Below are 15200 nucleotides of genomic sequence, written 5' to 3'. Positions count from 1 at the left end.
ATGTTTCTGAAAACATTTTAAGCGAGAAATAGGCCGTGCAGTTGCTGAATCTGTCTTCATTTCAGCTCAACAAAGTTCAGTTTAGAAGATTTTCGTCAGATTTTGAGAGACTAGTCACGTCACCTCACTCCGCTCGCCATTTCCGGCTGAGTCCCGACTGCCCTGCCGCCGACTGAACTCTCGGCTCGTTGGAGATGAACTGCGCCTCGCCTGTAAAGTAGACAAGAGCAGGCGACAGCAGCCGGGGACGGTGACCAAAATCTGCTCTCAAGTCAGACAGTTTCTAGCCTTTTCCAGCAGCCTTCAGCAGGACTAAGCCAAATTGTTTTGTTCTGAAAGATATTAAACATTCTGAACTTAGCAGAACCTTTCCTTGTTTGTTTTTTTCTTCATATTTGCAAAGTTAAATGATTTAGCATTTAAATATCCATTATTATAAGCTTCAGTCTCAATTTAAAAAAGCGATTAATCGCGATTAATTACAGCAAATTGTGCAATTAGTTTTTTTTTTTTTTTTTATCGATTGACAGCCCTAGAAAAAACTTCAATAGAACAAGACTACCGTAGATCAAAACCTAGTAAATGGCTGGACAGTGTATGGTCAATGTGCTTAATTGTGGCCAAATTGTTAGGATAGTCAGTAGTGGTGTCTATAATGTAAATATAGATACTGAATGTTCATCTGTAGTGGTCCCAGTAGGGGTGTCACGATTTCGAATTTAAATAAAAAATTTATCAAAATGAGCTTCTTGATTTTGACTATCGAAATCAAAAACAGGATTGGCGATTCCCCCAGTATTTTTTTTCTCTAATCCCTCACTTTTCCATGTTGGTTTTGAGCGATATGCATCCCCACTAACCTGTAAAAAGTTTTAAATAGTAAGTGAATACAGTGTGTTGCGTGAATACAACTTCTCCTGCAGCGGGGACTCAAAGGCAGAGGGATTGCAGGATGCGCTAACGATAGCTTCTTGTCCCAACCTGGGCCCTGATAAACAGCAAATCCATCAAATCCAGTGCCCATAACACTATTTTCCAGCTGTCATGATTCCGCTCTCACATGTTTCATGGTAAATCAGCCGTCAAGGCTTTCGTCGCTGTTTGTCACTCTGCTTGAAGAGAAACTGCTGTACTCGCGCTGTTTATTTGGTTGTCATGACTTCGAAGTGATGACTTCCTGTCATTGTTCAAGTTGCTCACCCTTAAAAGGGGAGAGAGAGCAGATGACCGTTGGCTTGAGTTCGTAGAGCAGAAAGCTCTGCTGAGTCGCGTAATTACGACTTTATAACATTTTCTTTTTTTAAATGCTGAAGCAGCAATACTTTATTGCCAGCAAAGCGCAGCTAATAAATGTTTATAGCGGAAACACTGCCCCTAGGTCCCAGTAATATTTGTCTGTTGTGTACTGAAATAGCATATCACATGACATGGTAAAGATAAGTTAGAGACAAATAATTGAGGACTGCTTTTGAATGTAATCATGCTATTTTCATCAAGTTATTGTTCTGGATTAATTATCTAAAGCAGAGATCTTCAACAGGGGGTCCAGGGCCCATAAGGGGGTCCTCAGAGATACTGCAAGGGGGCCACCAAATTATTATAAATTTTTTTCAAGTTTATTCAGTCCAGAAAAATACTTTGCACATCTAAAATGTGAGACAGGTGCGTCGGAGGGGGATAAGCAGGTCAAAAGTTGCAAAGAAACTGCTGCACACTGTAACTTGCAAAATGTAATAGTAGACAACGTTTTCGGTAAAAGACCATCATCTGAATGTCTTAACAGGAATCCAACATTACAAATACAGTTAACTCTAAGGATTCACGGTCACATGTATGTTTAACATTAAAACATGATTTATAAAATCATACAATTATTTTTATAGCTTTATTTTCTGTGCACTAAAAAGATATGTATAAAAGGCATTATGCTTTTATTGTAGGCTCAGTTAAATATACAACTTAATTTTATAAAATATTAGGGGGTCCCTGCTCCGTCCATCTCTCAGATAAGGTGTCCTTGGCTTATAAAACGTTGAAGACTCCGGATCTAAAGTGTTATTGTGTAATTAATGTAAATGTTAAACAGACCAGAGGCCTGTACTACAAAGCAAGATCAACATGCCCTGATTCTTTCAGTTATCCGGCTTCACCTAACCTAACAACCGCGGTCCCACATAAGCTGTATAACGACGCTGGTTATCAACTAGTTCAGTCAACTCAGGTTTCCCAATCCAGCGGTGCGCGCGTTCACATAAAAGAGGCGGTGTTTGCGCACCACGACCAATCGCAAACATCTACCTGAGCCGCTTATGTTATATATAAGAAAAGCAAATTATAATTCTACTTAAATATGAAGAACACAGACTTGGTTTTACAGGGAAAACGCAATACAGTCGCTGCTTCCTAAAACAAGAAGGAAAGCTGGCAAAAAAAAAATAAAAAATAGCCGACTCTGTAGATGTTTAAATCACAACTCCAATATTTCCCCATCAGTCAGGACCAAGATCTGACCATAATTACACTTGTGCTTTCCATAAACTGTCGTTGCTTTAGCCTATTATTTCAGTTGCAACCCTGGCAGTAGGAAGCGATCGTGAGAGCAAATAAAAAATATAAAAACGTAATTCAAACCGATGTGTGCATTGGCGACACACGGCTCAAGAAGCCAATATATAATATAATTCCCTCCCATTAAAATATATATATTTCATAAAAATACCCTTCAGGGAATGTTAACGGGGTTGTCGGTCTCTAAATGTTTTAACTTTTATGAGCGCATCTCTCTCTCTCTCTCTCTCTGATCTTCAAGAACGGTGACGCCGTTATCAATCGAGTATTGATTGGTCAGTAGGCGGTGCTTTTACACCGGTTGACCTCTGATCTCCAACTTAACCTGCTCCCAACCAGGTTAGGCGTGCAGCATCAGTTACCACGGCGAATGAACCCGTTAACAAGTGATCCACCTTCGTGATACAGAAAATCCTGGGTTGAACCTGAAGTTAGCTCGCTAACGCCAAATCCTGCTACGTAGTACAGGCCTCAGACCTAAGTTTCACCACATGACAATTATGAACCACAGCCTCAAATGTTGGTCTTGATGAGCTGCAACATTTATTTATGGACAAACCGAAACCTACACTGTACATTTATTACCACCTTACAACTTTACTCTCTGCTCTGCTGCTGTAAAAGAAAATCATGTTCCTTTAAGTTTTGTTGATCATTTGAACCTTTCTCTGAATGCATCTGTTCAAAATTGTCTCACTGTTGTATGAGCTGTGACAGAGATGTAAGCGAAATGCTCATGCAGGAGGTTTTTGCTTACTGTACACAACTGCAGGAGTTTTGGAAACTATTTATACAATTCTGTGTGTTAACTGAGTAGAAGTTTGACAGCCTGTCACAGAAGACAGAAGTCAGAATGTCTGAGGAAGAAGCTAAACTTGACTGAAGACATTTAAGAGCTGTCGTTGGCTATTGAAATTGTTAAGAAACCTTTTCATTGGTTTGTAGGAGTGTTCATTTGGCTGCCTTCCAATAAGCATAGGACTTAAATTGATTTGGTGAGACTTTGTTACTTTTTCCTCTGTGATCTTCCTTGTAATTAATTACATAAAAAACCTTTGCAATATATCACTTTAACATCTCTGTGTTCTGTGCTTCTGTGTTTGTATATTGAGTCCTAGAGGTCAGAAAATATCCATAACACTGCCCTGATGTTAAAGCTTTAGTGCGTAACTTTTTTCATAATAAAGAACGAGCCATTGCCAAATAAGTTAATACAAAGCTAATTAAGAGTATCGGCTCCACACAACCCTGCATGGCTGGGTTTAGAAATTGGTGTCGTCCGGCGACTTTCACGTGCAGAAACAGATTTCTTCTTTCTTCAGTTAATCAGCTAAATGATGGGCAATAGCAGAGGTAAAAGCCTGTGTAGCGCCAATACATATAAAAAGGTCAATGGCCAATGGAGAAACACCAACACTGATGTCATCAAACTCATTCCGACCAATGGTGGAACTTCATCACTCAGTGACAATAGTCATAAAATCAAATAGTTACTATATACAATTTATATTCAATATCGAGTGGCAGAAACATGAATTACAAAGAAAATTATAGCTATGATTTCAAACGTGTCATTAAATTAACAGATTACTGAAATTACTTCATGAAAAAATACATCTTTCATGTAATACTACTGTGTAAGCGCTACACTATGCTTTCTGTGCTGCTTGAGAAAGAAATATTCTTGTTCTTCCACATTATGTAAGCTTGTGTTTTCCCCCACTTTATTGTCATGGAAGCAATATGCTATCAGATGAATCTGCTTTTTTCTAGAGGCTGCAGGGTCTCAACAAGGCTGTGGTGAACTGATAATTTTACTGATCTGAAATATAGTTATGTTTACCTGTGAATAGTACTATCAGCAGCTTATGACTTAGAACAAGTAAAGAGACATTACACTGCATACAATTATTGTTTATCTTCTTATTTGGACCTTTTCTAGCCTGTAACCAGCTATATCACAGCTGCCATTGCATGTCAACTTTTAATTTATTAACCTCCTGCTGGTAAACATTAACTTTTACCCTACTCAAACAAACGGCTTAAGACTTATCTAAAGTTAACGATTTAGATTTAAAGGGGTGATAGAATGCAAAACCGATTTTACCTGGTCATAATTGAATAATGACAGTTTAGTGGGTAACTAGGACATACACAGAACCTCTAAATCCCATTGACACCTCTTTCCTCTGCAAATCTCAACAAGCTGCCTAGTTGACGTCAACTCGGCAGCTCCTCCTCATTTGGATCTAGTCTATGTTTGTCACGCCCCAACATTTGCATAGGCTACACAACTGACCTGAGATCAGTTAGTCTTCTGAATCTAGGTCGGGCAGATCTCAGAAATTGTATACATTGTTCATCTGCTATTTTACCATTACATTCACTTTTGAGACTTTTTTATGAGAGAAATCAACTATGTAGAGGTCAAATATTGGCCGTTTTATAAAAATGTATGTCTAATTGCAATTTTTGTCCGACTGTGTCGAAGTTCAGCGGCTGGTGATGCCTGTGTAGCTGCCTCCCTGCCTGTTCTGCCTTCCTTCACAGACCCGGGCCTGCTGTGAGCTCGATCGGGCTCCGTCACGATTGGCAGCCCACGGCACTCCATACCCGCGCAAAATCACCGTTTTGTGGGTTAATGGACTACCAAACGCCGCTGCCTGGACAGAGTTCCAGGGCCTGCAGCTCCCCTCTTCCTGCTAGCTAAATGCCCGGTGTGTGTGAGTGAGAGCACGGTCAGCAAGCTTGTTACGCCAGCAATCTGTTACCGCAGGTTCCAGTTAATCTTATAATGTGTGTATTCATAATGTGTTAAGTTATTTAAAAAAACGATTGGGGAAATAAACGCTTGTCAGCGAGTCTCATTGATAGAGCCCGCGGTGAGCTGGAGTCCATCAATGAGAGCTAGCTAGCCTCCTCCTAACGAGACCTCTGAAATTCACAAAAATGCATTAAAATCGGACAAGTGTTAGCTAAGCTTTATAAGACATTGGGGTAGATGTTATATAAGTGGCGTGACGAAATTCAAACTGTAAATATACTATAGTTATGCCGAAAGTGTAGCTAGCTAGCTAGCTGCAATCGTTTCCCATTGTATTGAATGGGACATATAGCTAGCTAGCTGCTCGTCCTAACAAGACGCCTCACGTTAATAAAAATGCCTTAAAATTAAATCGGACACAACGGTTAGCTTTATAAGACATTGGGGTAGATGTTATATAAGTGGCGTGACGAAATTCAAACTGTAAATATACTATAGTTATGCCGAAAGTGTAGCTAGCTAGCTAGCTGCAATCGTTTCCCATTGTATTGAATGGGACATATAGCTAGCTAGCTGCTCGTCCTAACAAGACGCCTCACGTTAATAAAAATGCCTTAAAATCAAATCGGACACAACGGTTAGCTTTATAAGACATTGGGGTAGATGTTATATAAGTGGCGTGACGAAATTCAAACTGTAAATATACTATAGTTATGCCGAAAGTGTAGCTAGCTAGCTGCAATCGTTTCCCATTATATTGAATGGGACATATAGCTAGCTAGCTGCTCGTCCTAACAAGACGCCTCACGTTCATATAAATGCCTTAAAATCAAATTGGACACAACGGTTAGCTTTATAAGACATTGGGGTAGATGTTATATAAGTGGCGTGACGAAATTCAAACTGTAAATATACTATAGTTATGCCGAAAGTGTAGCTAGCTAGCTGCAATCATTTCCCATTGTATTGAATGGGACATATAGCTAGCTAGCTAGCTACTCGTCCTAACAACACGCTTTGCGTTCATAAAAATGCCTTAAAATCAAATTGGACACAACGGTTAGCTTTATAAGACATTGGGGTAGATGTTATATAAGTGGCGTGACGAAATTCAAACCGTAAATATATTATAGTTATGCCGGCAGCCGGCCGCGGAGCCCCGGTAGTGAAGTATCCACAAAGGGTGACTTTGCACTGGGTATGGAGACAAGCAGGCTGCCGCTTTCTCTTCAGACTGTGTGGAGCTTCTAAAGTCCGACACATCTTACCAAATTTGCAATTAGCCATCAATTTTTGTAAAACGGCCCAACATATAGTTGATTATAAAAAATATAAAATAAAAAAGTCTCAGAAGTGAATTTGGTAACGAAACATTGTCTGGAATATGAGATTCTGTCGCGTCTTTAATGTGTGTGTATGGCAATTCGCTCAACCAATCAGCGCGTCTCTAATCTGTGTGAATGGCGATTTGCTAAACCAATCAGCGCGCGTCTCTAATCTGTGTGTATGGCGATTCGCTCAACCAATCAGCACGCAGCTCATCTAAATATTCATGAGCATACCATATTTGGAAGAAAAGCTCTTGTTACAAATAGGGCCAAAACTCAGGGATGCACAGGGATGCATAAGGGCCCATAAAATATCAACCATGCCATTTTCAGCCCAAACAATGTTACATACCCCATTAGGAGACCTTAAGGAACAGTGTGAAATACCCTATATAATCATTCTATCACCCCTTTAAGATTGGAAAAACATTGAATTAAAAAAAGAAATATTGAACAAATTGAAAGACATTTTAAGTAACACTAGATATGAGGCCTCAGCCTGTGCAAATGTGTGTGTTAATTTTAAGTGTTTGTGGTACCAGGAGGTGCAGGCCTAACGGCCAGCGTGTGACTGAGCGCGAGGCAGCCCATGTGCCAGCCTCTTTCTCTCATTTTATTCTGTCAATCACATGAAGTGAGCCAAAGAAAAATAGGGGGAATTAAAAAAATAAAAAAAAACTGAAGTGGGCATTTGGATTCACTTTGATCTTGTACCCCCCTCATTTTGTGTCTCCATCATACAAGCAGCAAGTGATGAAGGGCAAAAAAAAAAAAAAATTGTTCTCACATTCCTCTTGTGTGTGTGTGTGTGTGTGTGTGTGTGTGTGTGTGTGTGTGTGTGTGTGTGTGTGTGTGTCCATTCCAATGAATAGAGCATTAATTGCATTAGCATTACAGCTGGGTGATTTCCAGTCAAAGAAAAACTGGCATCAACACAGAAGACATTTTTAAAGTCCTGAAGTGTGTTATTATTTTGTGAATTTCAATTGAAAAAATTCTTTGCATAAAAATTGGCATGACAAAAAGAGTTAAAGAAAAAGCTAGCATGAAGAAAGAGCTTTAGGAGAAAGGACCGGAAGATTGCACTGATGAAGTTGGCCAAGTGAAATAGTTCACCCTTGAAACGGTTATATTTTGATAAAAGTTCAAATTCAATTTCTCTAAAAACAGCTAACAATCTACAAATTTCAATTTGTCCATTCAAACATGTCAGACAACAGTGCTGGAGGGTTTTAAGGTGTTTAAATGTACACAAAACTCTGACCATGGAACTTAAGGTTTCCTCCGTTTTAAGATTTTAACAGCCCAAGCAATGTGTAGTCCTCCTCATTCATTGTGGTTAAACAGTGTAAGGCTGTAATGGTTACCCAGGCTCCCACAAGGTAATATTTAAATTGTTTATTTTATGCCCAACAATCCCTACCTACTATATAACTATATAAGCCAAATAAGCTGGAAACAATTAATGTTTGGCCTTTTTTGCTTTAAGTGACAATTATACAATTATCAAAATATCTATTGATTCATTTTTCCGTCTATCAATTGATCAGCTAATCAATTAATCGACCAATCATTTCAGCTCTAAATTAGTGAACTGAAAAATGAATCAAGGACCACATATAGTTAAAGTGCTCATATTATGCTTTTTGGCTTTTTCCCTTTCCTTTATTGTGTTATATATCTTTTTGTGCACGTTATAGGTTTACAAAGTGAAAAAGCCCAAAGTCCACCTCAAAGGCACTTACCATCTCCAAAAGAAAACACTGTTCACAAACTGCTCTATTGTAGTCCAGCCTTTACTTCAGAGACAAACGTGCGTCACTTTGTAACACACGTTATAATGCTCGCCTAGCTGCTAGCGTGGCATGCCCCCGAACTCGGTTTCTGACTAGCTAGCAGTGCTTACCTAGCTACTATGCATGTGCGACTCCCAACAAAGATGGAACAGAAGTGAGATGCCTCACTATGTTGCTAAAACGGAGAGCTCAACACACACAAATGACCGTAATATGAGCATGTTAAAGAATTTGTGAAACATGGGGTCATTTGTGATTTACTTTATGACCCAATGCTTTAAAAATTGCTAGCAGTTGTAAAAGATTTTTAGAGAACGAAATTCAAAGCCTACCAAAATTATTCATTCACTCATAATTAAATTTGTTTTTAAAATCTTTACTTATATTCTTATATTAAATAAATAAACAGGTTTTGAAGTTAATACATTTGATAACAGTTCACTATGTAAGCCTTTTCTGTTGTGTTGGATTCGAGCAACAATAGCCAGTGCAGATGCTCGCTAACATGCAGTTCTTCTAATGGCCCCTAGAGACAGGCTTGAGTGGATTTTCTGGATTTTACATCACTCTGCTGCAGTGCTAGCAAAGCATTGACAAGTTTATGAAAGGAAGTCCAGGTAAATGTAAAGCAGACTATGAAGCTACACCAAATGCCACAACTACCAAATCAAATGCATACATACTTTTTTTAACCTCATACAGTATAGTGTTTAAAAATCTATCTGATTATAGTGGATACATTAACAGTCACTATTATCACTTAAAAATATTACTCTTGATGGCATCTGATTTCCGCCCTTATTATCCAGAGTTCTGAGCTGAAATGAATCTTAAAATTGTTTTCAATAGCAAAATCCTGATCTTTACATACAGTCCTCTCTCACTACCACAAAAGCACATACCCTCCAGTTGTGTGTGCGCCCCTGATGAATGGAAATTAATCAAAATGCAAAACAGTTTCTAGCATAATTTCTCTTTAGTTATGCAAATATCTCTATATTTATGCAAATATCTCCATTTCTCTGTGTGTGTGTTTCAATAGTGCAATGAGAGACCAGTGGAACAGTGAGTAGGTGTGTAAGTTGAAACATGTAACACACACACACACACACACACACACACAAAAGTGTGTGCTGTATAGCAAACCTAAATGAAAGCAGCATAAATGTTAAAAAGGGCATCCTAATTATTTTCCTTTTTTTTGGCTACACTGGCTGTGTTGGTGAAGACAGTATTTTGAAATAACTGGAGATCTTCCAGGACCTAAATTACTTTTCATTCTATTTGTCTCATATTCGTTACGTGTTGATGGGTATGAAAGATGGATTTTTTTGATCTGCTATACTTACATACAATCAAACTAGTCCTGACGGATTTATTCCACAACAATATATGCTGAAAATGTTTTAATCTCTTTTCTACTAGCAATATAAAACAAAATAGAAGTGTTTGTGTGGACATTTTATGTTTGTCAGTACTTGATTGAGTTTCTGAAGTGGTCCTCTGCAGGGTTTTTCACAGTGCAGCTGTTGAGCACCCACAGGTCTGCGTCTGTTGGGTCATCTATAGAAAAAAAATATATTTTACAGAACATAATCACAAGCATGACTTTATAAAGAAAAAACAATTAACACATAATCACAAAACACGTCTCTAAAACATTAAGATGCTGGATTATAAAACTTTTTTTTAATCTAAACTTGTTTATTGGCTGTGACCTTGATCGCTTTGAATGGCATCTTTGAACGTACAGTATACTGGCAGTTGGTCACAGCTAAAATAAAAAATAAGAAATGCATCTGCACTTTCACTCCATAGTAACCCTATTCATTTTGCTGTGAGCATCACTGACGTGCTCAAACTGAGTTTTAATATTGATCAAGGAGGTTCATAGTTTACCTTAGGACTAGCATCTGTGACAAAACAACATCAACTCACAGGACCACTTACTAACTTTTCCTGAGCTTTCAACTGCATTTACGATTGCCTATTCTAGGTCATCTATTGTTAATTGACAAATAGTGGTCTTGAGTGTCTCACATAGCTGAGAGAATTTGACAAAAAAATAATTAATAAACAACCACCTATGTTTTAATTATAAAAACAAAACAGGTTTATTTTGACATTATGAATGACTTAAATTAAGAAAATGTAAACATATGTTTAATTGAGTTAGAAAATAAAAGATCTATTGCAGTAGGGGTTCCCTGGAATAGTCAAATATTCGATGCTTTGATTGAAGGAGCCTGATTCGACTGCCAATCTCACAGCTGAATCTTTGCAGACATGTTAGGAAACAAGGATCATGTCAATTTGGCTATATGGAAGTGCTCAATGTCTGATTTTACATAGAACTACCCGTTTTCTCCCAATAAGTTAAAATACAGCCTATTATGAAATAAATAACATATAATGCTGTTAAAAAAAGAAAAAACATTGCAAAGAAAGAAACAAATGCATGAATAGTGCGTGAATAAATCCAACCGCCCTATGACCGATGGAGGAGCATCTTGGCCCCCTAAAAAAAACTGTGTTCTCAACGCTGAGAAAACAGAGCTGAAAATGTGGCTGTTAACATTGATAATTATACTGGATAAACATATTATTGTAACCATCAGTGTTGGGGAAGTTACTTTTAAAAAGTAGTGTTTGCTCTTACTCGTTACTTCTTAAAAAAGTAATCCGTTACTTTACTTAGTTACCCCCTATGGAAAGTAACTTTTTACTACACTTGTTACTTTTAAAAGCACATGTCTCTGGCAGAGACTGAAGTTAATTAAACAAAAACTATCTTTGACCATAAAGCCAATCTCTGGTTTATCAGTGAAGTGTCCAAACTACACTGCAGACTGGATTCTCTACTCGCAGAGTGACGGCTGATTCATTATGAACAAGTCCAGCACGGGTTGAATGCACATCAGCAGGTCATCGGCGTTACACGGTGTTAGTGTATACTATGTAATGTCTGTATCAACTTGTACCGGGGTCTGTGCATTGCCGTAGACACATGCAGCGTTTTTTTTCTGGAAATCCTTGCGTGTCCGTGTAACCGACAAGTCCACAGCGGTCCGCTGCGTGTATGTATGAGGCCATTACCACCGCATCCATCTGTGAGGTTGTCAGCTTTGTGTCTGCCTGGCTCAGAGCGCCATCCAGCAAAAAGCCACAAAGCTTAAAAAGCTCTCAAAAGTTAGCTTTGGCTGCTTCTTGCTTGCCATGATTACTCTGCTACCAGCCTCTGTCACGTCCCGTGTGGAGCTTGTGAGCGCACAGCTGAGAAGTCAGCGTCGCTGTCAAATCTGTCCCTGGGAAAAGTAACGCTGCGCCAAATTGAAAAAGGAACTACGTTTTGTTACCAAATTTTCAGTAGTAGTGTGTTACACTACTTTTTATCCAAAAAAGTAGTTACGTTATTGTAACGTGTTACACCCAACACTAGTAACCATGAAGGATGGAATGGCCACTGTGCCATTGTCCGATACAGCTCAGCTGTGATCCAGTGCGCAGCCCATTGCATCTGCCCCAATGATAACCAAATCACGCACACCAGAACAGCAAGCCGCGGCGTTATATGCCGGGTGAAGCAGAGACAACATTTGAGTTTGTGGCAGAAAAACATTATGCCAAGAGGATTGTAAATGAAGTGCACGTCTAACCATTTTCAATTAATCTTCTACACCCTTGCACCACTTATTAATGTAAAAAAAAGACAAAAAAAGTAATTTCACAACTAATTCACAATGTTCTAAAGGCATTACCTTTATATTGCATGTATAGGAACCACTTAATCTTTTAAAAATGTGACAACACAGTTAGTGCCTTGAGGTGTGTTTGCGGATAGTATCTATCACACAGTAAGCAAGACTTAATAAAGTCTCATAAAAACAGTAGTACAGCTGTTTGTAGTAACAGCACGTCTTGTTAAAGCACTAAAATAATGTAAGTCACAAAGTTGAATGTGTTAGCTTTGGGTTTGTTGGTTTGGGCCTTTGTGTGTTGCAAGGAATCACTTGTTTGGACAGGACAAAAAGGCCATAAAATACGGAGTAATCCTAAAGCTACAAATGAAAAACTATGAAATGTACATGTTGGGGTTAGAAAGAGAAAGAGAGAGAGAATAAGTTCTAGAGCTAGTTTGTCTAGGCAACACACACACACACACACACAATAACGATTAGTGGGAGTGGTCTCAGCTGTGTGGTTGCTGTCTCCTCTCGGTCCCGTGGGAAGCTATCCAGACCAACAATAACAAGCTCTACATCAATTTAACACACTCAAGACAGATACAAACATCTGCAAAACAATCCTATCTAGTCAGCACAACTTACCAGTACAGATACAAACAATAAAAGAACTACAGCAAATAGTAAAACAAAAATATGCTGGTACCATGCCTTAGTTTCAAAGCTTCTTTTTGCTCAAGCGTTTCAGAATCACATACAATTTTAAATGAACCTGCTCATATAGGTATATTAAATGATATTAGCAGCGGACTATTATGGATATATGAATCCACCGATTCATTTTTCATTAGCAGATACACACAAGTACAAAAGTCCATCACCATCCAATGGCAAAAGGTTATAATAATAAAACGTCAGCAGTATAATTTGAGAAGATCTGTGACAGTTTGTGTTTGTGGCTACCACACACACCCCCACCATTGCCAATACTGCTGCTGGGGGTCAAAGCCACCACCAGGCATTGGAATTAATCAAGGCAGCTCTGCTTCTCAGTCAAAAAGGGTAATCTCAAGGCAAACGCCAAAACAATGTACAGATGACAGGAGCCACTGTCAGCAACTCAAAATGTTCACCTTGTTTTAGGTATGGGGATTAAAGCTTTAATTATTTCTAACTCGTCTTTTTTTTTTTTTAAACTACAAGTGAGGAATATTATAGAGGGCTCCGACTAAGTAGTGCTGTTTTCAAAGTAGTTCAGGGTCAAGTGTACTGCAGTGCTACAGTCAGGACCCCGGGGCTACAGCTGTGGTACAGGGCCTTCTGTGGACGATGCGTTCGTTTAAAATCGCTACAATTGTTGGGGTACATGCAAGGAGAGAAATCCAGTGTGTTTGTTTTAGCAAGCCTGAGACAAACACACAATTCTGACAGGAAATAGTGGCTACAGAGGAAATATTAAAAGTGTGACTTTTACTGTTGCAGGGGCACCAAATGGCTTAAGAGATACTGTTGAACTCTAATTAGATACCTTGATTTACAAGTACACATGATCTGATTAAATAATAGTGATCTAAACTTAAAAGACCCAACATTTAAATATCCCTTAAATAATAATCATTGTTACAGGGATTATTGAGCTCTATTTCCAGTCTATTGCTTTCCCTTTTCTTAATCCCGGATATAAATGCTATCATCAGAGACAGTTGAGACTTATTTCCGAATGTCTAGCCATTTAATCACAACAGTACCAAAATCAACCTTAATCGAATGACAAAGTAGTGTTGTTTCTGGCCCAACCTAATGCTTCATTTAAAAAGGTACCATGGCATGAAAATTTCAATTTATGAGGTTTTTTTAACATTAATATGAGTTCTCCCAGCCCGCCCATGGTCCCCCAGTGGCTAGAAATGGCGATTGGTGTAAACCGAGCCCTGGGTATCCTGCTCTGCCTTTGAGAAAATGAAAGCTCAGATGGGCCGATCTGGAATCTCCTCCTTATGAGGTCATAAGGAGCAAGGTTACCTCCCCTTTCTCTGCTTTGCCCGCCACCCACAGCTGCCCAGAGAATTTGGCTCTAGTGGCTGTAATTCTGCACCAAGGCTGAATTTCGGGAAAGAGACTTCAGATACAGTATTAGGGGATCACTAAGGCCTATATAAAAGCATAAAAAAGCAGCATGTCACAGGACCTTTAAGATGAAAAGCAATTCATCAATTCAAAAAAGCATTCTTCCTTTGAGTATTATAATCACTTGTCTGGTGTAAAACATAATCTAGTAGCATCAATTTGCCTCAATGAAAGTAGACATTGCTGTAAATCTCTTTCAAAATGCAAACAAAAACTCAATTGTGAGGGTTGCGAGTCTATGGGTTTTCTAGAACAAAGAAAAATGCAAGAAACTCTACACAGGCCTGATCTTAGAACCAGGACCTTGCAGATCAAAGTAAAACCTTTTTTAATGAGTGGCAGACTCTGCTCTGACATCACTGGATATTTGAGATATCCAGGTCAAATACATTTAGCTCTGCTGCCTAATTTTCAGACAGTGCAAGCAATGTCTAATGATGCATTACAGGAACGTCACAAAAAAAGAAATTATACATCTCCACAGTTGCCACTACAGAATTACAGCCTGGAAACACTTTTATTCTTCCATTAAAATCAGTTAGAGGAATATAACACCACAGTGTATGAACTGCACTGACAATGGCCGTCACACCCTCAGTGACGGCTGCTTCTGCTAAACGAACTTTATCTCATTTGAAACTTATCACGCCATAACCGTTATCATCCATGTCACAAAAATGTATTATCCTGGCTGTCATTAGCAGCAACTCAGACTTGGCAAAGCAGTGGTAATAATAATAATAATAATAATAATCTTAATGATGACTTGGAATCTAGAAGATGCAGAATTGTGCATTACTAAAAGCCAGATATTGATAATGTTGAAAAAAGAATGTGCAATTTGAACAAACTGTTGCATATGGCTAGCCTGGATGAGAGCCAAACGTAGCCCTGCCCACAACATTTGAGGTCGAGAAGTTCGGTCTGGACTTGA

At 38.7% G+C, this 15200-nt stretch overlaps 1 protein-coding gene across 4 annotated transcripts in view; it reads right to left on the bottom strand.

Moving 5' to 3' along the window:
- Positions 1 to 15200, bottom strand: part of cdkal1 (CDK5 regulatory subunit associated protein 1-like 1) — a 280572-nt gene that overhangs the window by 227004 nt on the left and 38368 nt on the right. For all 4 annotated transcript variants that reach the window (XM_028580855.1, XM_028580856.1, XM_028580858.1 and 1 more), the window contains exon 4: positions 9935 to 10019. In XM_028580855.1, the coding sequence (XP_028436656.1) occupies positions 9935 to 10019 (85 nt within the window). The remainder of the gene's footprint in view (positions 1 to 9934; positions 10020 to 15200) is intronic.

The sequence above is a fragment of the Perca flavescens genome, chromosome 6 (genome assembly GCF_004354835.1).
Source record: "Perca flavescens isolate YP-PL-M2 chromosome 6, PFLA_1.0, whole genome shotgun sequence".
Classification (NCBI taxonomy): Eukaryota; Metazoa; Chordata; class Actinopteri; order Perciformes; family Percidae; genus Perca; species Perca flavescens.
This window is presented reverse-complemented; position numbering and strand designations above follow the sequence as displayed.